The sequence below is a fragment of the Suillus bovinus genome, assembly GCF_016758785.1.
Source record: "Suillus bovinus strain UH-Sbo-P2 chromosome Unknown EDB93scaffold_120, whole genome shotgun sequence".
NCBI lineage: Eukaryota > Fungi > Basidiomycota > Agaricomycetes > Boletales > Suillaceae > Suillus > Suillus bovinus.
The window spans coordinates 49,501-71,380 of record NW_024542176.1 but is presented as its reverse complement, the minus strand read 5'-3'; the positions used below and the strand labels follow the sequence as shown (position 1 = coordinate 71,380).

General features: G+C 46.8%; 8 protein-coding genes across 8 annotated transcripts; 2 read left to right on the top strand and 6 right to left on the bottom strand.

Moving 5' to 3' along the window:
• Positions 1–1,782: 1,782 nt before the first annotated feature.
• On the bottom strand, positions 1,783–4,283 carry EDB93DRAFT_1183126 (uncharacterized protein). The gene is given in 8 exon segments (XM_041450707.1): positions 1,783–2,064; positions 2,129–2,337; positions 2,386–2,742; positions 2,798–3,335; positions 3,386–3,488; positions 3,542–3,585; positions 3,605–3,680; positions 3,730–4,283. 8 exon segments carry the CDS (start codon positions 4,204–4,206, stop codon positions 1,988–1,990), a joined length of 1,881 nt encoding a protein of 626 aa, XP_041301632.1. The 5' UTR covers positions 4,207–4,283; the 3' UTR covers positions 1,783–1,987.
• A 169-nt stretch (positions 4,284–4,452) lies between these two features.
• Positions 4,453–6,151, top strand: EDB93DRAFT_1340700 (NAD(P)-binding protein). Its single transcript, XM_041455458.1, has 6 exons — positions 4,453–4,528; positions 4,578–4,664; positions 4,719–5,335; positions 5,392–5,399; positions 5,450–5,508; positions 5,557–6,151. The coding sequence occupies exons 3-6, from the start codon at positions 4,812–4,814 to the stop codon at positions 5,869–5,871; spliced, it is 906 nt and encodes a 301-aa protein (XP_041301631.1). The 5' UTR covers positions 4,453–4,528; positions 4,578–4,664; positions 4,719–4,811; the 3' UTR covers positions 5,872–6,151.
• A 1,863-nt stretch (positions 6,152–8,014) lies between these two features.
• Positions 8,015–9,458, bottom strand: EDB93DRAFT_1266988 (isoprenoid synthase domain-containing protein; the record flags this gene model as incomplete). Its single annotated transcript, XM_041454261.1, has 4 exons — positions 8,015–8,621; positions 8,678–8,767; positions 8,848–8,959; positions 9,028–9,458. The coding sequence occupies 4 exons, from the start codon at positions 9,456–9,458 to the stop codon at positions 8,274–8,276; spliced, it is 981 nt and encodes a 326-aa protein (XP_041301630.1). The 3' UTR covers positions 8,015–8,273.
• Positions 9,459–10,976: 1,518 nt separating this feature from the next.
• Positions 10,977–11,677, bottom strand: EDB93DRAFT_141869 (uncharacterized protein). Its single transcript, XM_041455496.1, has 4 exons — positions 11,617–11,677; positions 11,315–11,548; positions 11,153–11,260; positions 10,977–11,101 (listed from the first exon to the last, which is right to left on the bottom strand). The coding sequence occupies exons 2-4, from the start codon at positions 11,450–11,452 to the stop codon at positions 11,063–11,065; spliced, it is 285 nt and encodes a 94-aa protein (XP_041301629.1). The 5' UTR covers positions 11,453–11,548; positions 11,617–11,677; the 3' UTR covers positions 10,977–11,062.
• Positions 11,678–14,676: 2,999 nt separating this feature from the next.
• On the top strand, positions 14,677–15,833 carry EDB93DRAFT_1340698 (NAD(P)-binding protein; the record flags this gene model as incomplete). The annotated part of the gene is made up of 5 exons (XM_041455457.1): positions 14,677–14,798; positions 14,833–15,297; positions 15,354–15,361; positions 15,412–15,470; positions 15,519–15,833. The coding sequence occupies exons 1-5, from the start codon at positions 14,770–14,772 to the stop codon at positions 15,831–15,833; spliced, it is 876 nt and encodes a 291-aa protein (XP_041301628.1). The 5' UTR covers positions 14,677–14,769.
• Positions 15,834–16,579: 746 nt separating this feature from the next.
• Positions 16,580–18,686, bottom strand: EDB93DRAFT_141716 (uncharacterized protein). Its single transcript, XM_041455495.1, has 4 exons — positions 17,903–18,686; positions 17,644–17,847; positions 17,183–17,594; positions 16,580–17,132 (listed from the first exon to the last, which is right to left on the bottom strand). The coding sequence occupies exons 1-4, from the start codon at positions 18,297–18,299 to the stop codon at positions 16,604–16,606; spliced, it is 1,542 nt and encodes a 513-aa protein (XP_041301627.1). The 5' UTR covers positions 18,300–18,686; the 3' UTR covers positions 16,580–16,603.
• A 686-nt stretch (positions 18,687–19,372) lies between these two features.
• EDB93DRAFT_1214197 (uncharacterized protein) lies at positions 19,373–19,884 on the bottom strand. Its single transcript, XM_041451070.1, has one exon. It carries the CDS (start codon positions 19,867–19,869, stop codon positions 19,537–19,539), a length of 333 nt encoding a protein of 110 aa, XP_041301626.1. The 5' UTR covers positions 19,870–19,884; the 3' UTR covers positions 19,373–19,536.
• A 200-nt stretch (positions 19,885–20,084) lies between these two features.
• On the bottom strand, positions 20,085–21,204 carry EDB93DRAFT_1095598 (uncharacterized protein; the record flags this gene model as incomplete). Its single annotated transcript, XM_041446703.1, has 2 exons — positions 20,085–20,523; positions 20,852–21,204. The coding sequence occupies 2 exons, from the start codon at positions 21,202–21,204 to the stop codon at positions 20,085–20,087; spliced, it is 792 nt and encodes a 263-aa protein (XP_041301625.1).
• Positions 21,205–21,880: the final 676 nt, after the last annotated feature.

The window sequence follows — 21,880 nt, the reverse complement described above, 5'->3', positions numbered from 1 at the left end:
GATCGATTCAAAGAATGTGGTTGGGTGAAGCTGTGCAAGGCCGCCTTCCACACGTTCGCACACCGCCATCAGATGATAGCCATACTCGGCTCAGACGCCTCCTGTGGTGGACAGAAGGCAACGTGCCAAAACCCGATAAGTACTATGGCGGTGGACGCAGCCATGAAGAACCGCGACATGCCCAACACAGACACCAAGTTCCAGTCGCCTGGTCCCGCCATCGGAAAGAGAAGATGGATATGGATCGACGATCGAGGGGTCCAGTGTAGCCAGCCTGCACCCGAATCGACCAAGTGAAACAACCAAGGACGGCTTCCTCGTCCTACTCAGCGACAGATTCGATAACATATGGAGATACATGCCAAAATCAGCAATAGGTTAGCCAGTTGACCGTCTCCAGAATACCTTCGCTCGTCCTCAATGTAACGAACGGGGGTCCCCGTGACTAATCATACCATGTACGCACTCATCGTCAGACACCGAGAACTGATCGTAGACCGATGACTGGATTAGCAGGAGTAGATGGGGAATCACCGAGATCATCATGGGCGATTCAACCGGTGATCCTCAATTTAAAGAATACCTGGTCATCGTACCCACGAATTTTGTGTCAACCCAGATGACTCCGTTTGATTACTTTGGTCCGCCTTATTGACCATGCCATGTTGTTCGTCAGGGTCGCCTTATCTATATCTCTCACCTTCCTTCTTCCTAAGACCAGGAAGCCTTTTTTGGATGGAGAAGGACCACTCTATTTTTGCACCCCAAGACAAAGATACGGCCTGAGACTGGAATAACGGCGGTCCTAGGCATTCGTGAAGCATCGACGGTCATGTGCGATTCCACGAATGGCTTCATCTTGCACCGTATTTCAACTTGGTTTCAGCCCGCGGGGTTCCTGCCAGGTTTTCTTGTAAGCCTCAGGGGATGATTGGATATGCTTATCAATATCAAGAGGCCTCGCGTCCAAACCATAGATCCGGCGTGAACGAACATGATGATGGTCGTGATGCTGAATGATTCATTGATTATCAGGCGGGCCGTTGGTAATCCTTTGGCTCTGTTTATTTCTAAAGCCTTTGCCAAACAATACGCGTTCCGTACGCCACTTGGACTGTCAAGCGAGTCTAAACAGGCACGACAAAGATCATCTACGTAGAAAATACCTTTGATCAAAACGTGATAATGGGGGTAACCAAGCTGAGTGTTCTATCGGGTATTCCCGTTCATCAAATCTTACGTCAGGCATTGATCCGAGACTTCGAAGTTCCGACTTCTGCCAGCTTCTGCCTCTCAGTGGCCTCCTCTGGCTTGCATCTGTTGGCAGAGGGTCTTTCGCACTGCCAACGGTGTCCTCGTGTTTCTCGTGCTTCGCTAAATCACGAATCATTCACATCATCGCACGATAACACCGCAATCACGGTCGGCCGTCTGCTTCCAAGTTCCGCTTCGTATGCATATTACACACTTGCAATCGCTGTGCACCACGATAATAATCTTCCGTACTGCTCGTGTCTCTAAACTTATTAGTCGAGAGGAGTCCGGTACACCGTATCTTTCTTCAGTTACACCCTTCAGAGGCATCAATAAGTACAAATGCTTCTCTTATACCCAAGACCCCACTACAGTCGATATGCACCGCAGAAGCCCAATTCAATCCCAAGTTCCGGTTTCTTCTGATAATACGTGACAACGTACCAGTGGATGGTTTGCGCCCGGAATCTGTTGTCGATGACTTTTTCTACAACGATTTTACCGTGTTCTGCGAAGTCAACGGCGATCAACAAGTCCAAGTTCGGCTCTCATGCGCAAGCACCGCGAATCTGATACATTCCGCACCACTCTTGCGTCCTTCAAAGGCATAAGTTATATGAACAACTCTGATGGCTCAATACTCCACGAAAGCTGATATGAGATTCAAATGAAGTGATATGATCAGACATCAAGACACCGTAAGCTTTGCCGCAGTACGCAGCTTATCTCTATATTACAGCACAAAATTCATCGTGTCACGATCATCGGCCCACAGTCTCGCATACTCCAAACATAGTCTGTAGACGTACGCTATTGCCAAACAAAGTCAAGTCAAGCCAATTTGCAAATACATGCCCGCAAAGCCAGAACGCACCTTCCATATCGACAGTCCTCCCAATTGTTTTTCTCCACTGTCGGCCCGCACGTGCGATGCGCTGTAAACGCTGGTCGCCGTCTAGTGACTGTATTGGGGGTGTGGTAGTCAAATTTGCAGCAGCCAAAGTTGAGGGCGTAGGTCCTGAGAAATACGCGTGGATGTTGTATATCTCGCCGTAAGATGAGGATAAAGGTATATAGTGTAGCCTTGCTTGCCATTCAGCCCTGCATCCGAGTACCAGTTATGAAACACACCATGGCTGTAACCAATCTGAGAGGAACTCCTGCCACACAGTACTCTTTACCACGGCGCTTTCACTAGATAAAAGTGCTAGGAAACGTCCCGAGTAACCCATACCGTCAAGATCAAGCAGATATTTGTACGCCCAGTGCTGACCCAGGGGAACGGGTGATGCGAAGCGGTGACTTTTCCTAAGTGCTTCCTCGCCGCCAGGATACTCGCCAGCTGTCGAAACAAATGCAGCATCAATCATCTCAGCATTCAGCTGTCGCACAGGCACCTCAGTAGTAATGAAGTTATTAGCGCTCGAGGGGTCAGCATGGATAATCGTGCGATTTCCTGTTACGCTCTCGTGTGTCATGTGAAGAAATCTATAGTGAAAAATAAGAACCGCGTGATAGGGAAGCAAGCCCAGCGATGAATTACCTGTGTCTCTGGTAATGTGATGCATAGCCCGGGGGAGTGCTACCACCACCAGTATCTGCACCCCGCCAGAAAACGACATCTGTCTTTTTTTCCCATGGAACCTCCATCACATCAACGTCATGGGGCTCGTCACCGTGAGCATTGAATCCATAAGTGTACCTGGGATGTTGTCCGAAATAATAGTGGCTCGGAATCCTGATATCCAAAAATCCTGAGGCCTTCGCGGGAGATAGAACGGGGTAAAGCACAGGTATCGTGCGCCAGTCCGAGAAAAAGTGGCCTTGGAAGTAGTGAGCCCAAGGATACGAGCAGTAATCGATAGAATCTTCGACACTTGGCACAAAGGAGAATTCGTCTCCAGGAGCTGGAGCGGAGCCGAAGAAGACTTTTGAATTTTGAGCATTGGGATTGCGGTATGAAGCGTAAAGGCGACGGGCTTCAGTTTCAGGAGGACACGTTCGGCGATAAGCTGCCCAAACACTTCCTTCCCCCCTCCAATCAGAAGTGAAACCAGTTCCAACCATGGAAGTTATTCCACCTGACGCGCAATTAATGGATGACTCTGAATTCACCAATGACATAGCAGACCTGATGAATCTTGTGTCGTCATGTTAGGGAATTGGCGGTGTTCCCAAGGTACCAAGACTCTGCCCTCCGCCTTCGAGTTGATGGCAAATTGCATGTCAGGGAGCTATGGGCCTTTATGAATAGAACTAATGGGAAGAGAGGGCTGGGTAAACACACCTTATCTACAAATTTCTCCAGCAAAGTCATAAACCCCAAGTGCTCTATGTCCACGCTCGCTACCCGACGTGTCGATGGAAAGGCCTTCAGCCTTGCCACCTATGATGCGGACCAAATCAATAGACGGAAGTTCGCTGACCTGCAAAATGAACGTCATGATATCGTAGTGAAGTGGAGATCACATTTACTTGAACTGTCCTCCTTCGAAATTCTACGCCAGACATATTCCAGAACGGTGCCAGGTCTTCATCAATGGCATCAAACTCGTCCACCAGCCTTACATTGTGTTCCTGCGCGAACTGCCACCAATCTCCAAACCCTCTGGGAGGCTCGCGCCCGTATCGTTTCCTGTATTCACGCACAGCGTCCACAAGAGTCTTGCTTTGCCTAGAAAGCATATGCTTGAACTTCTCCTCCGCATCCGCCATCAATTTCGGTATGGGATGTTCAGCGAGGGAGTATGATTTTTTTTCATTCTTGACAAAAGGGAGCCATTTTGAGGAAGTCGAGAACCAGTTTGCTCGTGAACTCGAGTCTCGTTGAGAAGTGCGATCATTGTTACCGGCGAAAAGGCCAGCTTGCATAAAAAAGATGAAAACACAAGCGAGAAATATCCAGCCGCGCCATCTTGTCGCCCATGTATCGCCTTTATTGATGGACCGCATTGTCGAAGTGAGAATGAGATCCTGCGCAAAGATTATGTTCAATGCAAGATAGCTGAGGTGAACATGGAGAAGTGACGACTCCGACGTGTATCATAAATACGTAATAACTGATCCTTTTTTGACATTTTGACGATTTCCTTTAAGCTGACTGTCAGCTGCCACGCACGACCGCATCTTGGATATGATGCGGGTAGATGTACATATGCACATAATGATGGGATGATCAGTTCATTTTTTTATTTCATGGAACTGAACAGCGTTCTTGTCAGGAGTTCGCTGCCAGGCATCACCACCCGCAAAAGTCGATTAGTGAGATTCAAAGGTATGTGTAAGTAGTTAAAACTTAAGACTGTCATCCCTTAACGCCTTAGGCCTTAACAGTTACGCCAAAAAGCAGTGATAATCAATGCTCAGCATGATTATCGCAGACAGTATTTATGCTGATTATGGGAACTCAGGTAAGCAACCGGCTATGTCATGCTGACTGAGGGACTAACTGAAGATTCCATCAGTAATCGTTTGCCATGGCGCGATATAAAGCCAACTCTGAGATCTGAAGCCTTGTCATCGCTTGCAAGTTACATCTTACAATCCATAACAAATTCATGGCAGAATCAAAGGTCTGGTTAGGTAAGTTCTTGGTATCTCCTCATCGAGCTTTGAGAATTGACGAAACTATGGAAGTCACTGGATCGTCCTCGGGATTTGGTCGCTCCATGACCGAACTCCTGTTGAAGAACGGAAACAAAGTGGTCGCAACTCTACGCCGCAAAGAAGCCCTATCCGGTCTCGCCGAACAGTATCCATCTTCTCAGTTGTTGATCGTCCAGACGGATGTTGTAAAGACTTCCGAGGTTGTTGCCGCATTCGCAAAAGCCAAAGAGGCATTCGGACGTGTCGATGTTGTATTCAACAACGCGGGTATGGCTATTCTCGGAGAGACGGAGTCCAAGAGCGATCAGGATGCTCGTCAGATCTTCGAAGTGAACTTTTGGGGTGCATCAAATGTCACGAGGGAGGCTATTCGGATGTTCAGGGAAGTGAACAAACCAATAGGAGGAAGATTGTTGCAGGTTTCTTCTTCGTTGGGATTACGTGGAAGAGCTGCAGCGTCCTACTATGCCGCATCGTGAGTGAACATGGCCATGCGTGATTTGAATGCTCACCAACAGCTACTTCTGATAGTAAACCCGGTAAGCGTGTTCGCTTAAGGCCATCGTAGTATCTCAAACTAGTTCTCCAGCAATGGAGGGATTCAGCGAGAGTCTCGCGCAAGAACTGGACCCGGCTTGGAACATAAAGGTTTGGTCAATCTAGTCTGAAGACGGAACTCGAGCTAATGGCAGGTAGGTTACCATAATCGAACCAGGTCCATTCCGGACGGGGATGTTCAAGGGTAACATGCAACTTGTTCCTCAACATCCAGCATATGCAGACCCAGAGCTACCTGGTTCTAAATTCCGCCAGTTTATGACTTCAACTCTGGCCGACGGAGACACTGAAAAGGTGGTGGTGGTCATTGAGAAGCTCACTCACCTGGACGATCCACCGCTAAGATTTCCATTGCACAGGCTTGCGGTCGGGGCCGCGAGAGAGAAGGTAAAGAGTCTCACTGAAACCATAGATAGATACGAATCCTGGACGGAAAACGTCTACTTCACGTAGTACAGTTGACACGTAGTGTTGACTTTGGACGGCATTGAAGTACTTGGATTTGTACTTACTCAGTCTTACACACAATGCTGGTCCTAACAAATGTGCCAGCACATTTCGCACCAATCGTCGACCATTAATATTGTTGATCGCGTATGAGCAAAACCCGTAACGACGCATAAATCATTCTGGATGGGCCATGCGTGAGATTCGTGCCGTTCCTCGCGAGATTTTCGGAGTCTAAGCTGATCAGGAGCAAATTGACGGTTCTGCAGTGTGGACAGGCTTACCACTATCTGAAGAAGATACGCGGTCTGTGGCTGTGCCACGACGCTTTCCTTCATCGTTTGTGCATTATGTAAGGTGAGTTGTCTATGTACTCATGGGTGCCAATTAGACGATGAAATATTTTTCGTGACGAAGCGGGCCCGTGATGAAAGGCAACTCGGAAATGGGAACTTGTAAGTAATTAATGTTATATTCCTGCATACTATTGACCCATACAATTTAAATGTCCCTGTAGCTCACCCACCACTGAGGCGGTTGGCAGAGCAATGCTGTCATCATGTCGATTTGTGCTTGTGTAGGTCGTGCTTGGAAGCTGACAGGATCGTCTGAACAAACAGAGATAACCACCACCACCTCTTGTGCATCGTACTCGACTTCAAATTCGTCGTCTGCGTATCCAATCACCGAGGTTTCGTCTTTATCATCGTGGCTTGTATAGCCCTCATCTTCGTCCTCCTTGGTATCTTCATCATGGCCATTGACAATGGCCTCGTGGTCGTCAGTCTTGCTGTGGTCGTTTTTGTCTTTGTATTGACTTGCATCGCCTTGATCTTCATCAGCCTTTGGGTCGTCTTCTTTTTCGTCTTCGTGATGACTCGCATTGCCTTGATATTCATCAGTCTTTTGGTCGTCTTCTTTTTCGTCTTCGTAATGACTTGCATCGCCTTGATCTTCATCGGTCTTTGGGTCGTCTTCTTTTTCGTCTTCAAAGTGGGTTGGATCGCCCTCGCCTTCGTCAGTCTTTGTATCATCGTCGTCCTTTTCGACTCCATAGTGACTTGTATCAGCTTCTTCGTCAGCTTCTGTGTCATCTTTTTCGTCTTCATAGTGACTCGATCCTTGTTCATCAGTCTTCGTGTCGTCCTCCTTTATGTCTTCGTGGTCAGTTGCACCGCCCTCATCTCCATCAGTCTTCGTATCGTCCTCCTTTTCATCAGCCAACCCTTCTACCTCCTCCTCTGAATCTTCATCAGCAGAATCCTCAGGCTCTAAGACCAGGTCGACACAACACTTGTAATCTAACTGACGGAGGCGCAACTCCTTCATGAGCCAATTACGGGTCAACGATGCGCACGTGGGATCATAAAAATCAGTGGGATCGATGAACCTTTTGATCTCGTTCTCGAAGGCGAGAATGAAATCCTGGGTAATGCTATAACCGTAATAATGTTCATGGTTTCCTCTAGGGGGGCACTCGATATCGATTTGAGACTCCTGGTTGGACGAGGAAATCTGCAGTATTGGGGTGAGTTTTAGTATGCTATACAACGCTGAAGAATGTTGTTTTAGGTTCGAACCTGGATCTTGAGACTTTGGACGAATTCTTTGAAATAGAACGACAATTGCTCGGATGACAATGACATCGTGCGCGAAATGATTGGGATGGTGATCGACTTCTCTGGCTGAGTCTCGGCCAACTCATCATATATGATTCCCTTTCATCTATAGTGGCCTTTCAGACTCTTTCCCCTTTGTTCGGTAGTCTTTTATGTCATATTGTTGCACAAGTGGCTTAGGTTGGTCGATGCTAGATTGGGCGTGGATTGAAATCACGATCGCTTCTTCAGAGGTTAGAGCGCTCCGCGGTGCTTCCAGGAAATGCTTGTTCTCCTCGGTGGCGTGCACTCCAGCCGTACACTGGCGCAGAGCTTCACAAGCTGCAGCAACGTTTTGAATCAACTTCCATGACTCGCAAAGATCTAAGTTTATCTTATCACGAATATTGCAGGGCCTCTTCTTCAGACATTTGGATGTTAAGGCTAGCCTTGGACGCTCGATTTTCATCTAGGCCAGGCTAAACCTTATTCCAACCTCTATGAAGCTGTCTTTGTAAGTGATCAACCCTTAACTTAAAATTTAAATAACACGCTAATCCTCAATTCGATCCTCGCACGAAGAGACTATTATATGTACATGGGTGATGTAAAATATAGGCAGGTAGTATTTCCCGCAAGAGAACACGAGGCTACGAAGGATAAAGTAAGGAAGGTTAAATGTGGCGTATCATGCAACTAACACAAAGCTTTCAGGTCTATAAGATGTAAATCATGTACTGACGTTCTAGTCGTAAGAATGGCGCAGTGCGTGAAAGAAGTGAAAACGATCTCACCTCCAGAAGCCAGGCATCAGGCTCTACGAGGGCCTTTGGGAAGCAGCTTGACGACTCGGTCCCACTTGACAGCATGTCCGTCCTTACCAAAATAACGGGCGGATTTAGATTGCCAGTGCAATGGGCCAACTATGATGTTCTGCAACCCTTGGACATAGATATCGACCTGCCTGTCAACCTCTGCTCCCCATGAGGGGAGCATGGCACGGTTATATTCAAAGCGCTGGATGGCATCTTGGCACATCTGGCCAGCATAGTCGATGGCGCCTTGGAGGTCTAATCCTCGCTCGTGCATGAGCACAGCGACCATGTTATGCCAGTGTACGTCACCGCGAGATTGCTCCATGTTGTATGAGAAGATATCCTGTTGGTGGTGTAATGTCAGCACCACCCTAGCGTTCAACGACAGAACAGAATTACATTGGACCAAACCATATGATCGTTGGTAGCGTCCTGCAAGGCCACAACAACTGGATGCGATATAACTTCCGTCAGGGAGATCAATTCGAGCTACGAATTCGACGAGAGGAAAGCCCATCCTCGCTGCGCTTAGATCTCGCCTTAGGACGATGCAAGATTGCAGATCATACATATTCCCCTTTGCTACGGTCGTCCACCTGCTTAGCCACAGCGGCGAAGAACAATTCACTTGCGTGGATAAACCGCTCTATGCAGCCGGCGCCGGCGGTCTCCCGAAAGCGGCTGAAAAATCTAGTAATCACATAATGACGTTGAAAAAGAATGTGATGTGATGGGAAAAATGGTCATACGATTTGCACATCTTTGCACCAAGTTGTTCCGCGTCAAAATTGATGGGATCGCGTAATGCAGAAATACAGGATTCGCGCGTTTTCCGTACATCGACAACATTATACTCCATCCAGTCGTCCACGATGAACAGCCAGTTCAAGAAGTCAGAGCAGACTCGGAGATGGAACTCATCTGCATCAGGATAGCAAACAGCAGCTAATGTGCCTGTATCCATATCAGTATGTTCATACCCTCTGATCTCGGGCTCTGCAAGTTGCGGTGTGACGTCAATAAGCCATTGATCAGATGAACGTGCCACCGTATGACAGTGACGGTTCTGTCGCAAGGGATAGGGGCAATAATTGATGAGGTTGGGTAAAATGAATTGTGAGGGCTCGCAGTCAGGAGTGGTTGTTTGAGTGACAGTGGGAACTAATATAATAGCGGTCATCGGATTAATGAACGTCGAGATGAGCAATATATAGGTGCAAGATCGTCAGTCTTTATAGTGAATTTTTAGTCCACGTAGATGTCTGTCTCGCTCGGATCAGAAGTGAATATTAAGCCCGTTTTTAATCATCAGGGCACAAGCGATTCATATTCGGCAGACGAATGATATATGGTGACCTGTCGGACACACCCAGCTGGGTCGAGTGCTGCACCTTGATAGGTGTAACTTGAATGGTTACGAGTTCCTGATTCATACGTATGCATATTAGCAAGTTCGCCAATCAGACTCGGACAGGTGGACTCGTACAAGCTTTGTGAGTCTCTCGGCTCTTTCTCTTAGTAGGGCCGTAGGCGAAGGAAGACGGTCGTATTCATTTTGGCGGTACCTGTGAGGAGCTACTAGTCAATGTTTAGCGGTTACATTTCGATTTGCCACTCACCTGCACCCCCATACGCCGTTTCCCCCAGACTTTGGCGCGGACTTCGTCGTTTCTTATGGGATGTCCTCATCACCTGTGGCGCACCAAAGCCCGCATACACGATAGTCTGTATTTGGTATGTTGAGCTTCTCTGAGAAGCTTACTGCTGGTCACAGTATCAAGCCCAGCCTGGCCTATCAATTATATGGACGACTTACTACTTTGTATCTGTGAGTCCTAAGTTTGAACCATCAGTGAGGCCACATCTTAATTTGACCTACTAGTACAAGTCGGATCGACCCCTGTTCGCTATCGAGCCACCCTGGAAACGCTCGCTTCAGTATCATTGTGGCTAGTACGACATCAGTAGCACTTCTATATGTAGTACAGTAGCGTAGTCAGCCCTTTCATCGTTCTCAGACAAGGCTCCGTTAAAAACTACCCATGGATTTAAGGACAAGTTTTTAACTCGCCCCTACCCTCGAAGGGTTTTTGCCACGAGTTTTTAATAAATTTTTGACACACTGAAAAATGTGTTTTCCCGGTCATTTTGACATTTTTCGCTACAACAATGCAATGGTCCATTGTACAGGCCCTCGTGAAGGTATCTCTGGGTGACGTTTAATCCTCATGCCTGCCTTGACCGAATAGCCGAACCACATTAGGAAGGTCGCGTCAACACGCCAACCCGTTGCTCTCGCACTTGTCTGTAAATTTCCCAATCTATGGAGGGGTAGGTACCCCTCTACAGATCGTCGCGCACAAAACATCTAATTCGGGCAATTTTCTTACGAACCCTCTGTCAACTCTGTCAACGATATCATTCACCCGAACTGAAATAATTTAGGATTTCATGTTCCTTGTTAAGTTGTACAAAAGCTTCGAGAGTTGGCGGCTTTGTTTTATCAAAAGGATGCTTGTAAAGTTCACTGGTTGATAGCTTCTACAGCATCATACAATAAATGCGGGAAAGAAAGAATTAATGATATGGTTGGAGGTCGACATAGCCTATAGTATGAATGACGGTAGACATGTATGTTGTACTACTACACGACGAGCACCACCAGCATGAAACCGCTCGTTTATAATGCGAATGTAGCTCTCCGGGTACGTCCAGTCTGCGAAATGGAGGTAAGTCACATCGAAGGAGGACAGTATTGAACCGATGGTGGAGCATTGCAAGACTTCAAACTGAGTACTGAATGACTTGGCAGTAATAGTAATTCTGTTACAAACTGAGATCGACCGAGCTGTTGAGCTGAATGGTGACGCTTACCTCCAGGTCGGTCACGATGTAGCAACAAGATGGTACATAGCCACTTGAGCAATTCTCTGAGTAGTTTTGACACTGCTCATCATCAACGTCCCCCAGTTTAGACGAATCCTTTTGCAATATAGGTAAGCACACTGTCTTTCTACGTCTGTGGATATTTCTCACCTTCATGCAGCAATGAAGCTCGCCGTCGTCATCACAGCTAATCGGTGAACTGGACGAGGTCGTGTCAACAGCGGCCATAGCATAGACCTGGGAAAGGAGAAGGGAGATCACAGAAATTGTGAAGATTCGAACGAACATGTCGATGTGTATCGAGGTCTAAGTGAGTGTCGTTCCATGGGCAGATGTCAACCCTTTAAATCTGCCAGCTAGCGGCTCTTCACTATGGAGCCTGCACTAAATTGAGGAATACTCGGGTTAGTAAAATTGGTCAAAATTCGAACGGAATTTGAATGACATCATACTTGATACCACTAGGCCCACGGCAGCCATTGCTAGTGCTATTGCAGTTTAGGCCTGAACCGAACGTCGGATACGAACTTTTGAGAATGGAGCCGCTGTTTGGTCAGGTGTTAAATATGATTGGATGAAGGACGGTTTACGGAAATAATATGAGCTTGGCAAAGGAGGGAGATCAGAGATATCGTGAAGATTCGAACGAATACATCGGCGTATATCAAGATCTAAGCGAGTGTTGTCCTATGAGTAGATGCAGTCTTTTAATCTGTCCACCAGCGGCTTTTCACCTTGGAGCTCACCTTGAATTGGGAAGTACTAGGGTTATTAAAGTAAGTTGAATGTTCAACCAATTTTGGATATCATTATATCGGATGTTACTAGGCCCGAGGCAGTCACTAGTAGTGCTGCTGCCGTTCAGTCCTGAACTGAAGTTCGGATGCGGGCTTTTGAGTCGGAAGTCGAACGAAATCTGAATAGTATCATACGATTCATACCTGATGCCACTATGCCCACGTAATTTATTCATCGAAGCGGCCATTATTAGTGCCGTGGCTCACGCTCAGTCCTGAACTGAACTTTTACGACAAAAATTTGACAACGGGACCGGTGTTTGGTCGAAGGTTCGATTTTTTCGCATCCTTGCCCTATTTCTACGGCACTGGTTTGAATGCTTTGGATAAGCCGAATATTTAAGCTTAAGCCTTAAACTGGCACTCACCACAGTGACAGGGAAGCCTCTATATTTCAACACCAACGTACGACGAACAACTGGCGTCCAACTTGTGCGAAACTCCCTTCAAAAAAAAAATCTCCAACTCTTATCTCGGATGTTTGTACATTGTTCGACAGTAACCATATCAGGATCCGGCGGCAGATGTGCAGGGCGAACTATAGGTGCCTTCTCAGTCTCCCGAAGTACTTCGGCTCTTTAAAGTCTGCGGTGAGGGCGGGGATCGCGGCAAAAAATGACTTTCAGTGCTTCTGCCACAGCCATCCGCAAAAGACAGAAGAAGGGAAACGGAATGCATTCAATGGTATCATTTTATCATCCCATTCAATGATCAGTAACGTTATGATGCATTGATGTTTGAGAGGCATGCTTTTACAGTCCGATGTGAAATTCCAAACTCCGCGCTTCGCCACAATTGAGAGTCAGACAAACAATCACGTGTGGGCCCTCATATAGACTTGGACTATCTCTGATACATGACAGTCCTCATGGGAAGTCATCTATTGTTGCCATGCTCTACTAGCATGTAGTCGCTCTAAATAACGTTCTCATCTGTTTATCGGGTTCTCTGATGCGGCATATGTGTTCCATTCCTGCCAAGTGGCCACCTGGTGCGCCTTGTACTCATCGAGACTAGTCGATGGAATATAACGAGATCCCACGTAGCCTGTCACGGCGCCGTATGATGCATAGTTTTAGCCATATCGTAAGTTTTCATTTTGCTACGTCACCATGTGCCTACTGGTGGAAAACTTCAAACAAGTACTGAATGATGCATATAGATTCGAGTCATTTTTTCCAGAGTGGAGTACTATGTATTCAATACAAAATTATGGTATAATTCATTTGTGAGTCAACGCGACGTATGCCCTTCATGCACCGTGGTTTAAAACACCTGACAGCCTCCTGTCAACTTGACGTATCCTCTTCGCAGTAATAATAGTCCTATTACAAACTGAGATGGACCGAGCCGTTTGGTTGAGTGGTGACACTTACCATCATCTCGGCATCGATGTAGCAACAAGATGGTAAGTAGCCATCTGAGCAATTCCCTGAGCAGCTTTGGCACTCCTCATCATTAACATTCCCAGGCTGGGACGAATCCTTTCGCAACACATGTAAGTACAAGTGTTTTTCTACGCCTTTGAATCTTTCTCACCTCCATGCAGCAGCGAAGCTCTCCGTCACCACAACTAGTCGAATTGGATGAGGCCGTGTTCTGAACAGCAGTCATAACAGCGGTCATGGAAAGGAGAAGGAAGACAACAAAAATCGTGAAGATTCGAACGAACATGTCGATGTGTAACACGAGGTCTAAGTGAGTGCTTTCCATGGGCAGATGCAGCCTTTTAAAACTTTCGGTCGGGGGCCTCTCGCCATGAGCCTACACTGATCTGGGTAGTACTAGGTCAGTAAAGTGAGTTGAACGTTGAGTGAACTTTGAATGACATCATACTGGATGTCACTTGGTCCGAGATGTTCGCTCATCGAGACCGCCATTATTAGTGCTCCAGGTCAGAATCGAGTCTAGATGAAAATATTTATTAATGCGACCGGTAGGTCCGATATATTGTAATGCAGGAAGGTTTCCGGTTTTATCGCATGCTTGCCTTGTATCTACTAGTATTATACGGGCGGTAGTATTGAGGCTTCGTGGTAGGCCGATCCCCGAGCTTAACACTTGATACACAAGATAAGGAGACAAAGGTGCAAGACAAGAGGTGTGCAAAATAAGTATTGCGGATGTGTGGCGTAACACAGTTGTCAAGTTGAACTCTACTAATACACAGCCACTTGAGATTATCTAGACCGTTCTTGAAGTTCCTCGATAACGGCCCGTCAGAAGTTAATAAAATCATGCGCCGCTCGAGTACTAAGGAGCCATTTTTGCATCTAGATTGATCATCGAATGAATGAAAAACACGTGTTGAGGCGCTGCCCACTAAATGAAGTGAGCATGAGACCAAAGCAAATTCGAGTCGTTCCTCTCCTCATCACCGTGACCTAAGAGAGGTTGGTGCATGGCCACGTTCCATGGTACGACGAGGCAAATTTCAAACTCCACACATCGCCTGCCAAATCCCTCCGTGTCAAGTAATCAGACGTTTGTAGTTACCGGCGTAGAGTCTAGTTGTTTGATTCTGCAGACGTGCATATGCACATAATGTTCAATCCAATTTTGTATTACATGAAGTTAAGCAGCGTTACGACTTGTCGGGGGTTTGCTGCCAGGCATCATTGGTATGGATCTCCTCCCGCAAAAGTCGATTAGTGAGATTTGAAGGAATGCTGACTGAGGGACTAACTGAAGAGTCCATTCTTGAATGCTGGGTAATAATCGTTTGCCATGATGCGATATAAAGCCAACTCTGAGATCTGATCCCTTGTCATCGCTTGCGAGTTACATCTCACAATCTATAATAAATTCATGGCAGAATTATGCAAAGGTCTGGTTAGGTAAGTTCTTGTTATCTGCTCATCGAGCTTTGAGAATTGACGAAACTACGCAAGTCACTGGATCGTCCTCGGGATCTGGTCGCTCCGTGACCGAACTCCTGTTGAAGAACGGAAATAGAGTGGTTGCAACTTTACGCAGCAAAGAAGCACTGTCCGATCTCGCCGAACAGTATCCATCTTCTCAGTTGTCGATCGTCCAGACGGATGTTGTAAAGACTTCCGAGGTTGTTGCCGCATTCGCAAAAGCCAAAGAGGCATTCGGACGTGTCGATGTTGTATTCAACAACGCGGGTATGGCTATTCTCGGAGAGACGGAGTCCAAGAGCGATCAGGATGCTCGTCAGATCTTCGAAGTGGACTTTTGGGGTGCATCAAATGTCACGAGGGAGGCTATTCAGATATTCGGGGAAGTGAACAAACCAATAGAGGGAAGATTGTTGCAGGTTTCTTCTTCGTTGGGATTACGTGGAAGAGCTGCAGCGTCCTACTATGCCGCATCGTGAGTGAACATGGCCATGCGTGATTTGAATGCTCATCAACAGCTACTTCTGATAGCAAACACGGTAAGCGTGTTCGCTTAAGGCCATCGTAGTATCTCAAACTGGTTCTCCAGCATTGGAAGGATTCAGCGAGAGTCTCGCACAAGAACTGGACCTGGCTTGGAACATAAAGGTTTGGTCAATCTAGTCTGAAGACGGAACTCGAGCTAATGGCAGGTAGGTTACCATAATCGAACCAGGTCCATTCCGGACGGGGATGTTCAAGGGTAACATGCAACTTGTTCCTCAACATCCAGCATATGCAGACCCAGAGCTACCTGGTTCTAAACTCCGCCAGTTTATGAATTTAACTCTGGCTGACGGAGACACTGAGAAGGCGGCGATAGTCATTAAGAAGCTCACTCACCTGGACGATCCGCAACTAAGATTTCCATTGCACAGGCTTGCGGTCAGAGCTGGGAGAGAGAAGGCAAAGAGTCTCACTGAAACCATAGACAGATACGAATCTTGGACGGAAAACGTCTACTTCACGTAGTACAGCTGACATGGTATATTCACTTTGGACGGCATTGGAGTGGATTAACACTTACTCTGTCTTACACACAACGCTAGCCCTAACAAAATGAGTCAGTACATTTCTCACCTTTCGATGATTGGTGCCATTGATATTGTTCCATCGCGTGTCCGCAAAACCCGTAGCGACGTATAACTCATTCTAGACGGGCCCCCAGTGAATGCTGCGGATGTTAACATTTTCAAGAACACAAAACAGAAAGACATATACTCATCAACTTCTCCTTGTCGCTTACTTGCTCCCTCAAGAATCTGGCCCCTGCGTTGTCCAGCCGTCGATGTTCACCAAGAGACAGGGATTGAAAGCATGCCAACACAAATAGCTTATATCTATATGTGTCAGTGTACATAGCTATTACAGGCAAATATTCCACTGACCTTTCTTCCGTAAAACACAATTTCTGTGTGCTGAGCATTGGTCTCTGAATAATAGATATTAGCCTAGACGACCGCTGCAAGTCGGATCACGTCCAAAGGAAACTGTTTTCCTGTCGATTCACGACTCGTGCACTTCGTCAGCCACGACTTTGCTGCCTTTCGAGTCCATGTCAAGTTCACGAGTCGTTGATGAGCAAGTTCAAATTTGGCTTGCTTCAATTTACAATTTCACATCGTGTACGTACTGGTCATGTGATCGCGTCATTCATAGTAATTGCGAAACAACCACAAGAGTGCTGCCTCTGAATATAATTACAAAAGTATCAGGTTTATCTCCAGCACCACAATCAAGAACTATAAGTGCGGCACTAAACTAGTCCACGACACCTCCTTGTATGCGTCAGGAGGAAGATTACGCAAAGTGGTGAACATAAGTACCAAGAGGACGGCACGAGCTGCGATGTACAACATGGCAAATGCGAAACAAATCACAAAATATATACTTTCAATGACGTAGTTTTCTGAATCGGGTGAGTGCCGTAGATTATGGGTGAATAGTTCAGTGTCAAAATAGGCACTGAAACAGAGGCAGGGTGTGCAAGTTGCAGCAACGGCACTTATACGCCATAGTACCTGTTCCTCGTATGTGGGGAACGCAAAAAACCAAGCCATGCAATGAATGCCGCCAAATGTTGTTGCCAAAAGATATCCAGCTTGCTGAAGAACCATCCTGTCCGAAACTTTGAGTTTGATGCTGCCATCAAATGTTGGAACTTGGAGCTTTCGAGATGTGGGAATGTCACGCCACCCTATCAGTTCTAGAATTGGGCGGAAGAATCGGGGCAAGTACCGAAGTCGAGTGAATTCGTCTCTGTCACTGACACTACAGCAGACATAATAAGCGGCGGTATAATTGTTGGAGTGCATGCATACTCAATGTAATCCTCTGGCTTTGACTCGGTCGATTTCCAATACACTGGATGTGGGCATTGCACATCGAGAGCCTTGTCCCACCATACAGCATAAATTAGGAAGTTGAGAACCGCAAAAGCGAATGTCCCCACTTCCAGCTGCGTAGTTTCGAGACGATAGATGACACGGGCGATGAGTTGCATAAGAAACCAGGCCACCTGAAGCATGACCAATCCTTTCGATATCGCATTGCCTTTGCTCTTGTCCTGTATCTGCGTTTCCGTCAGGGTAGGGACGTCGATACAACCCTCACGTATCAGTTTGAGAATGTAATCAGGACGAAGTGTAAGGTAGGGTTTCCCGTCCACGTAAAGCATGAAACCACCCATGAGCACGAATAAGCTGTGCGTCTGAGTCCACGTATAATCTAAGCCTAAGGACGCAAATGAGTCTGCATTTAGGTGAGCACGAATCGGGCTTACCTTCCGCGCAAGACTCGTATGGCCCTGACTGACTCCGCCTTGTAACCCGCCTCACAAGAGCATAAAGGAAATGCCAAGAAGACACCAGCACAGATAATACGCCTTTAACAGCCAGTTGAAAGAGGCGCGTGGTAGCCCAAAGCCAGAGGCGAATGAACTGAATAAAGGAAATTTCGGCTTCAGGTGCTTCAACAGAATCCATTTCTAAGGACGAGTATAGTGAGTTGTGAGATGCGGGATTTCCAAAAGCATAACTCACCTCGAACTTTGGGATACCCCGATTCCTTGAACTGCTTTGTAACTTGATTAGCGCTGAACCGCTGGCGCATAGCCCATGTGACGATCAGTTCAGGAGCAATTAGTGCCATTACCATCATGCCAAGTTGTCGCCATAGCATATCAAGGGAGCTGCTGTCCTTAGGATGCGGGATATTGGGGTGCATGGCACTGTATGTGCACGCAAACAGAGTAAGGACGGAGCTGGAGATGATGGTCCATAAGGTTCTGGTCGTGAATGATGGGGCTTTGAAACTGTCATTAGTGGTAGTATTTGTTGTGTTTGTTGTGGGTGTAGCTTGGATTACTCCAACGAGGTAGAGGAAGACGCAGAAAAGTACTAAGCGCATTATTGGATGTGGGTGTATCACGGTATCCATCTTGTTCACTATTTGTATTTTACTGACGGGCGTTAGTACAACGAGAATGAACTGGTCTTATCTGTCGAGCGTTCCGACGTTCACGAAAACAAGATACATGAGGCCTTCTACACGTGCCTTGCTCCCAAGATCTGGGAGCCAAGGTACTTCAGAATGGTAATGGGACACCTATGACTCCAGGCATGCTGGCGCTTCAAGAGCGGGGTTTGATCAGGCCAAACTAAATGCGACATGTGAGCGTCTGTTGTACTCATATTCCAACGTCGATAAGCACTTGTCCCTATCCCAAAGGTGATGCCCGTAACGCGTGTCCAACGGCAAAATTTGATTTACCTTCTAGCGCGCAGAATGACAGTTGATCATGGGTCATCTTTCTTCGCAGACCTGGAGTTTTTATTTTGTTATCGATAATCTTGCGCGCTCAGTGCACAGAATCATGACTGACCGTTCCCATAGTCATCCATGCTTCCTTTGGTTGCATATATAACCCGGTCCTGGCGACCCACAACTTCCACGATGGGTTCACAGCCTGAATCGACAAATCTTGTGTCCTCTTCATCCTCGCTCTTGAAGTGGCCTCCGCGAGACCTTCAAAGGTGATTCAAATGGTTTCGTAGAGGAAGAAGAACTTTGTAGGTGATATGGGACAACATGAGGGTGGGAATTTCATAGGGAATACCGAATACCAACCTTTACTTGGTTAGTGATATGCTGATGACTTGCCGAATTCGATCAACAATACACTGCACTTGCTGAAAATGTGGATGGTTCAGAGTTAAAGTAAGAACCCAAACAAGGGCAGGGTGTGCAAGTTGCACCAATGGCACTTATGTACCATAGTACCTGTTCCTGGTATGTGGGGAGCGTAAAAAACCAAGCCGTGCAATGGATGCCGCCAAATGTGGTTGCCATAAGATATCGGCAGCTTGCTGAAGAACCATCCTGTCTGAAACTTTGAGTTTGATGCTGCCATCAAATGTTGGAGCTTGAAGCTTTCGAGACGCATGAATGTCAGCCCAGCCTATTAAACAGCCCTTTCTCGCTGTCCATGATGATGAGTAACTTGTTCAACTTGAGTCCTGTTCACCTAAAGAAAGTTTGGATCGTCATGGCACACGTGCAGGTCATGTGCTCGCATTGTGAGCTGTGCGATTTGTCGTCGTGTTGACCACGAGAATGCCACATGCGAGTATCATGAAATAAGTATGAAGTGTATCTCGAGCACAATAATAAAGAGCTATAAGTGCGGTACCAAACCAACCCACGACACCGCCTTGTATGCATCAGGGGGAAGATTGCGTAAAGTGGTAAACATAAGCACCAAAAGGACAGCACGAACTGTAATATAAAACACGACAAAAGCGGAACAAATCACAAGGTATACACTCGACATGACGTGCTTTAATGAATCAGGAAAGCGCCGTACTAAAGAGTCTAAGTAGAGACTCAAACAAAGCCAGGGTGTGCAAGTTATAGCGACGGCACTAATGCGCCATAGCATCTGTTCCTGTTCTGTGGGGAAGGTAAAGAACCAAGCCATACAATGGACGCCGCCAAATATGGTTGCCATGAGCACGGCAGCAAGCCGGAGAACTTTCCTGTTCGAATCTTCGATAGTGACGCTGCCATCAAATGTTGGAACTTGGAGCTTTCGAGATGTGGGAACGTCTGCCCAGCCTAATAGTTCTAGAATTGGGCGGAAGACTCGAGGCAAGTACCGAAGCCGAGAGAATTCGTCTCTGTCACTGAAACTAAGGCAGAAATAATCAACAGTGGTATAATCGTTCAGGCGCATACATACTCAATGTGATCCTCTGGCCTTGACTCGGTCGACGTCCAGTACACTGGATGTGGACATTTCACATTGAGAGGCTTGTTCCACCACACAGCGTAAGTTAAGAAATTGAGAACCGCAAAAGCGAGTGTCCCCACTTCCAGTTGGGTGGTTTCGAGACGATAGATGGCGCGAGTGATGAGTTGCATCACAAACCAAGCCACCTGAAGCATAACCAATCCTTTTGATATGGCATTGCCTTTGCTCTTGTCGTGGATCTGGTTTGCCGTTAGGGTAGGGACGTTGATACACCCTTCATGAATCAGTTTGAGAATGTAATCAGGACGTAGTGTAAGGTAGGGTTTCCCGTCCACATAAAGCACGAAACCACCCATCAACACAAAGCAACTATGCGTCTGAGTCCACATATAATCTACGGATGCACATGAGCTAATGTTCAGTGCTAGGTGTGGACGAATGGGCTTACCGTCTGAGTCGGACTCAGATTGCTCTGATACAATCCAGCTTGCGACCCACATCATGGGAGCACAAATACAACGCGAAAGAGACAACAGCACAGATAATGCACCTTTAACAAACAGGATCAAGAGGCGAACTAAAGGCAAGCGGAGAAGGAAGCGAATGAAGCGATTTCCAGTTGCAGGTGCTTCGATAGACTCCATGTCTAAGGACGTGCGATATAGTGAGTTGTGAGCCTGAGGGGCAGAGTGTTCAGAAGCACAACTCACCTTCAGACTCCGGAGGAACATTGAAATACCCCGATTCTTTGAACTGTCTTGTAACTTGATGAGCGCTGAACCACTGGCGCATAGCCCATGTGACGATCAGTTCAGGAGCGATTAGCGCCATTGTCATCAAGCCAAGTTGTCGCCGTAGGATACGAAAGGGACCGCTGTCCTTGGGACTTGGGATATTGGGGTGGATGGCGCTGTATATGCATGCAAAAAGAGTGAGAACGGAGCTGGATATGATGGTCCATAGGGTTCTGGTCGTGAATGGTGGGGTTTTCACAATGTCGCTAGTAGTAGTATTTGTTGTATTTGTTGTAGGTGCGGCTTGGATTACTCCAACAACGTAGAGGAAGATGCAGAGAAATACTAGTAGACGCATCATGGGATGGGTGTATCGTATGCATCCTGTTCACTATTTGTATTTGACTAGCGGGTGTCATCCTAAGGCAGTCCAATGTACCATGAAGCCCTATACAGGGCTTGCTTAATAATTGCTGAATGACAGTGACAGCTGGGCCTGATGCCCTGTAAAAACTGGTACGGATGGGCTTGGACTCGGAAGTGCTCTGGTGTGAATTACCTGATTTGTCCTGTGTCAACGTGTGCCATATCTGTACGCCCTGGAAGACAATTGACAAAATGGCAGGTCATAAATTCGAAGATTTCGTGGCCGATACATGTACAGGACGCCAGATGTTGTAGCTATCCAGAAGATGGGAAGACGACGCACAAGGAAGAGATTAAGCATAAATGACGAGCTCCTGGTGCGCCCACTGTATTGGCTCATAGAAATCACATCAATCCAAAACACTGAATATGCACTCCCTACCTCGAAAAAAATATAGCATGCACTATGGCACCATCTTCTTTCTCTCGCTCACTCGTGTCTTCCAGAGTCTTCACTCTATAGATGGTGAAGCGTGGTTTACCAAAGACAAGGATTGAAAGTTGAATATTGAATGACGGTCAGCTCGACATCGGACATCTGGTAACTGGCAATGTAGCATATTTTGGTTTGTTTACTTACACCAGCAGCTTCAAGTTGAACTACTCCG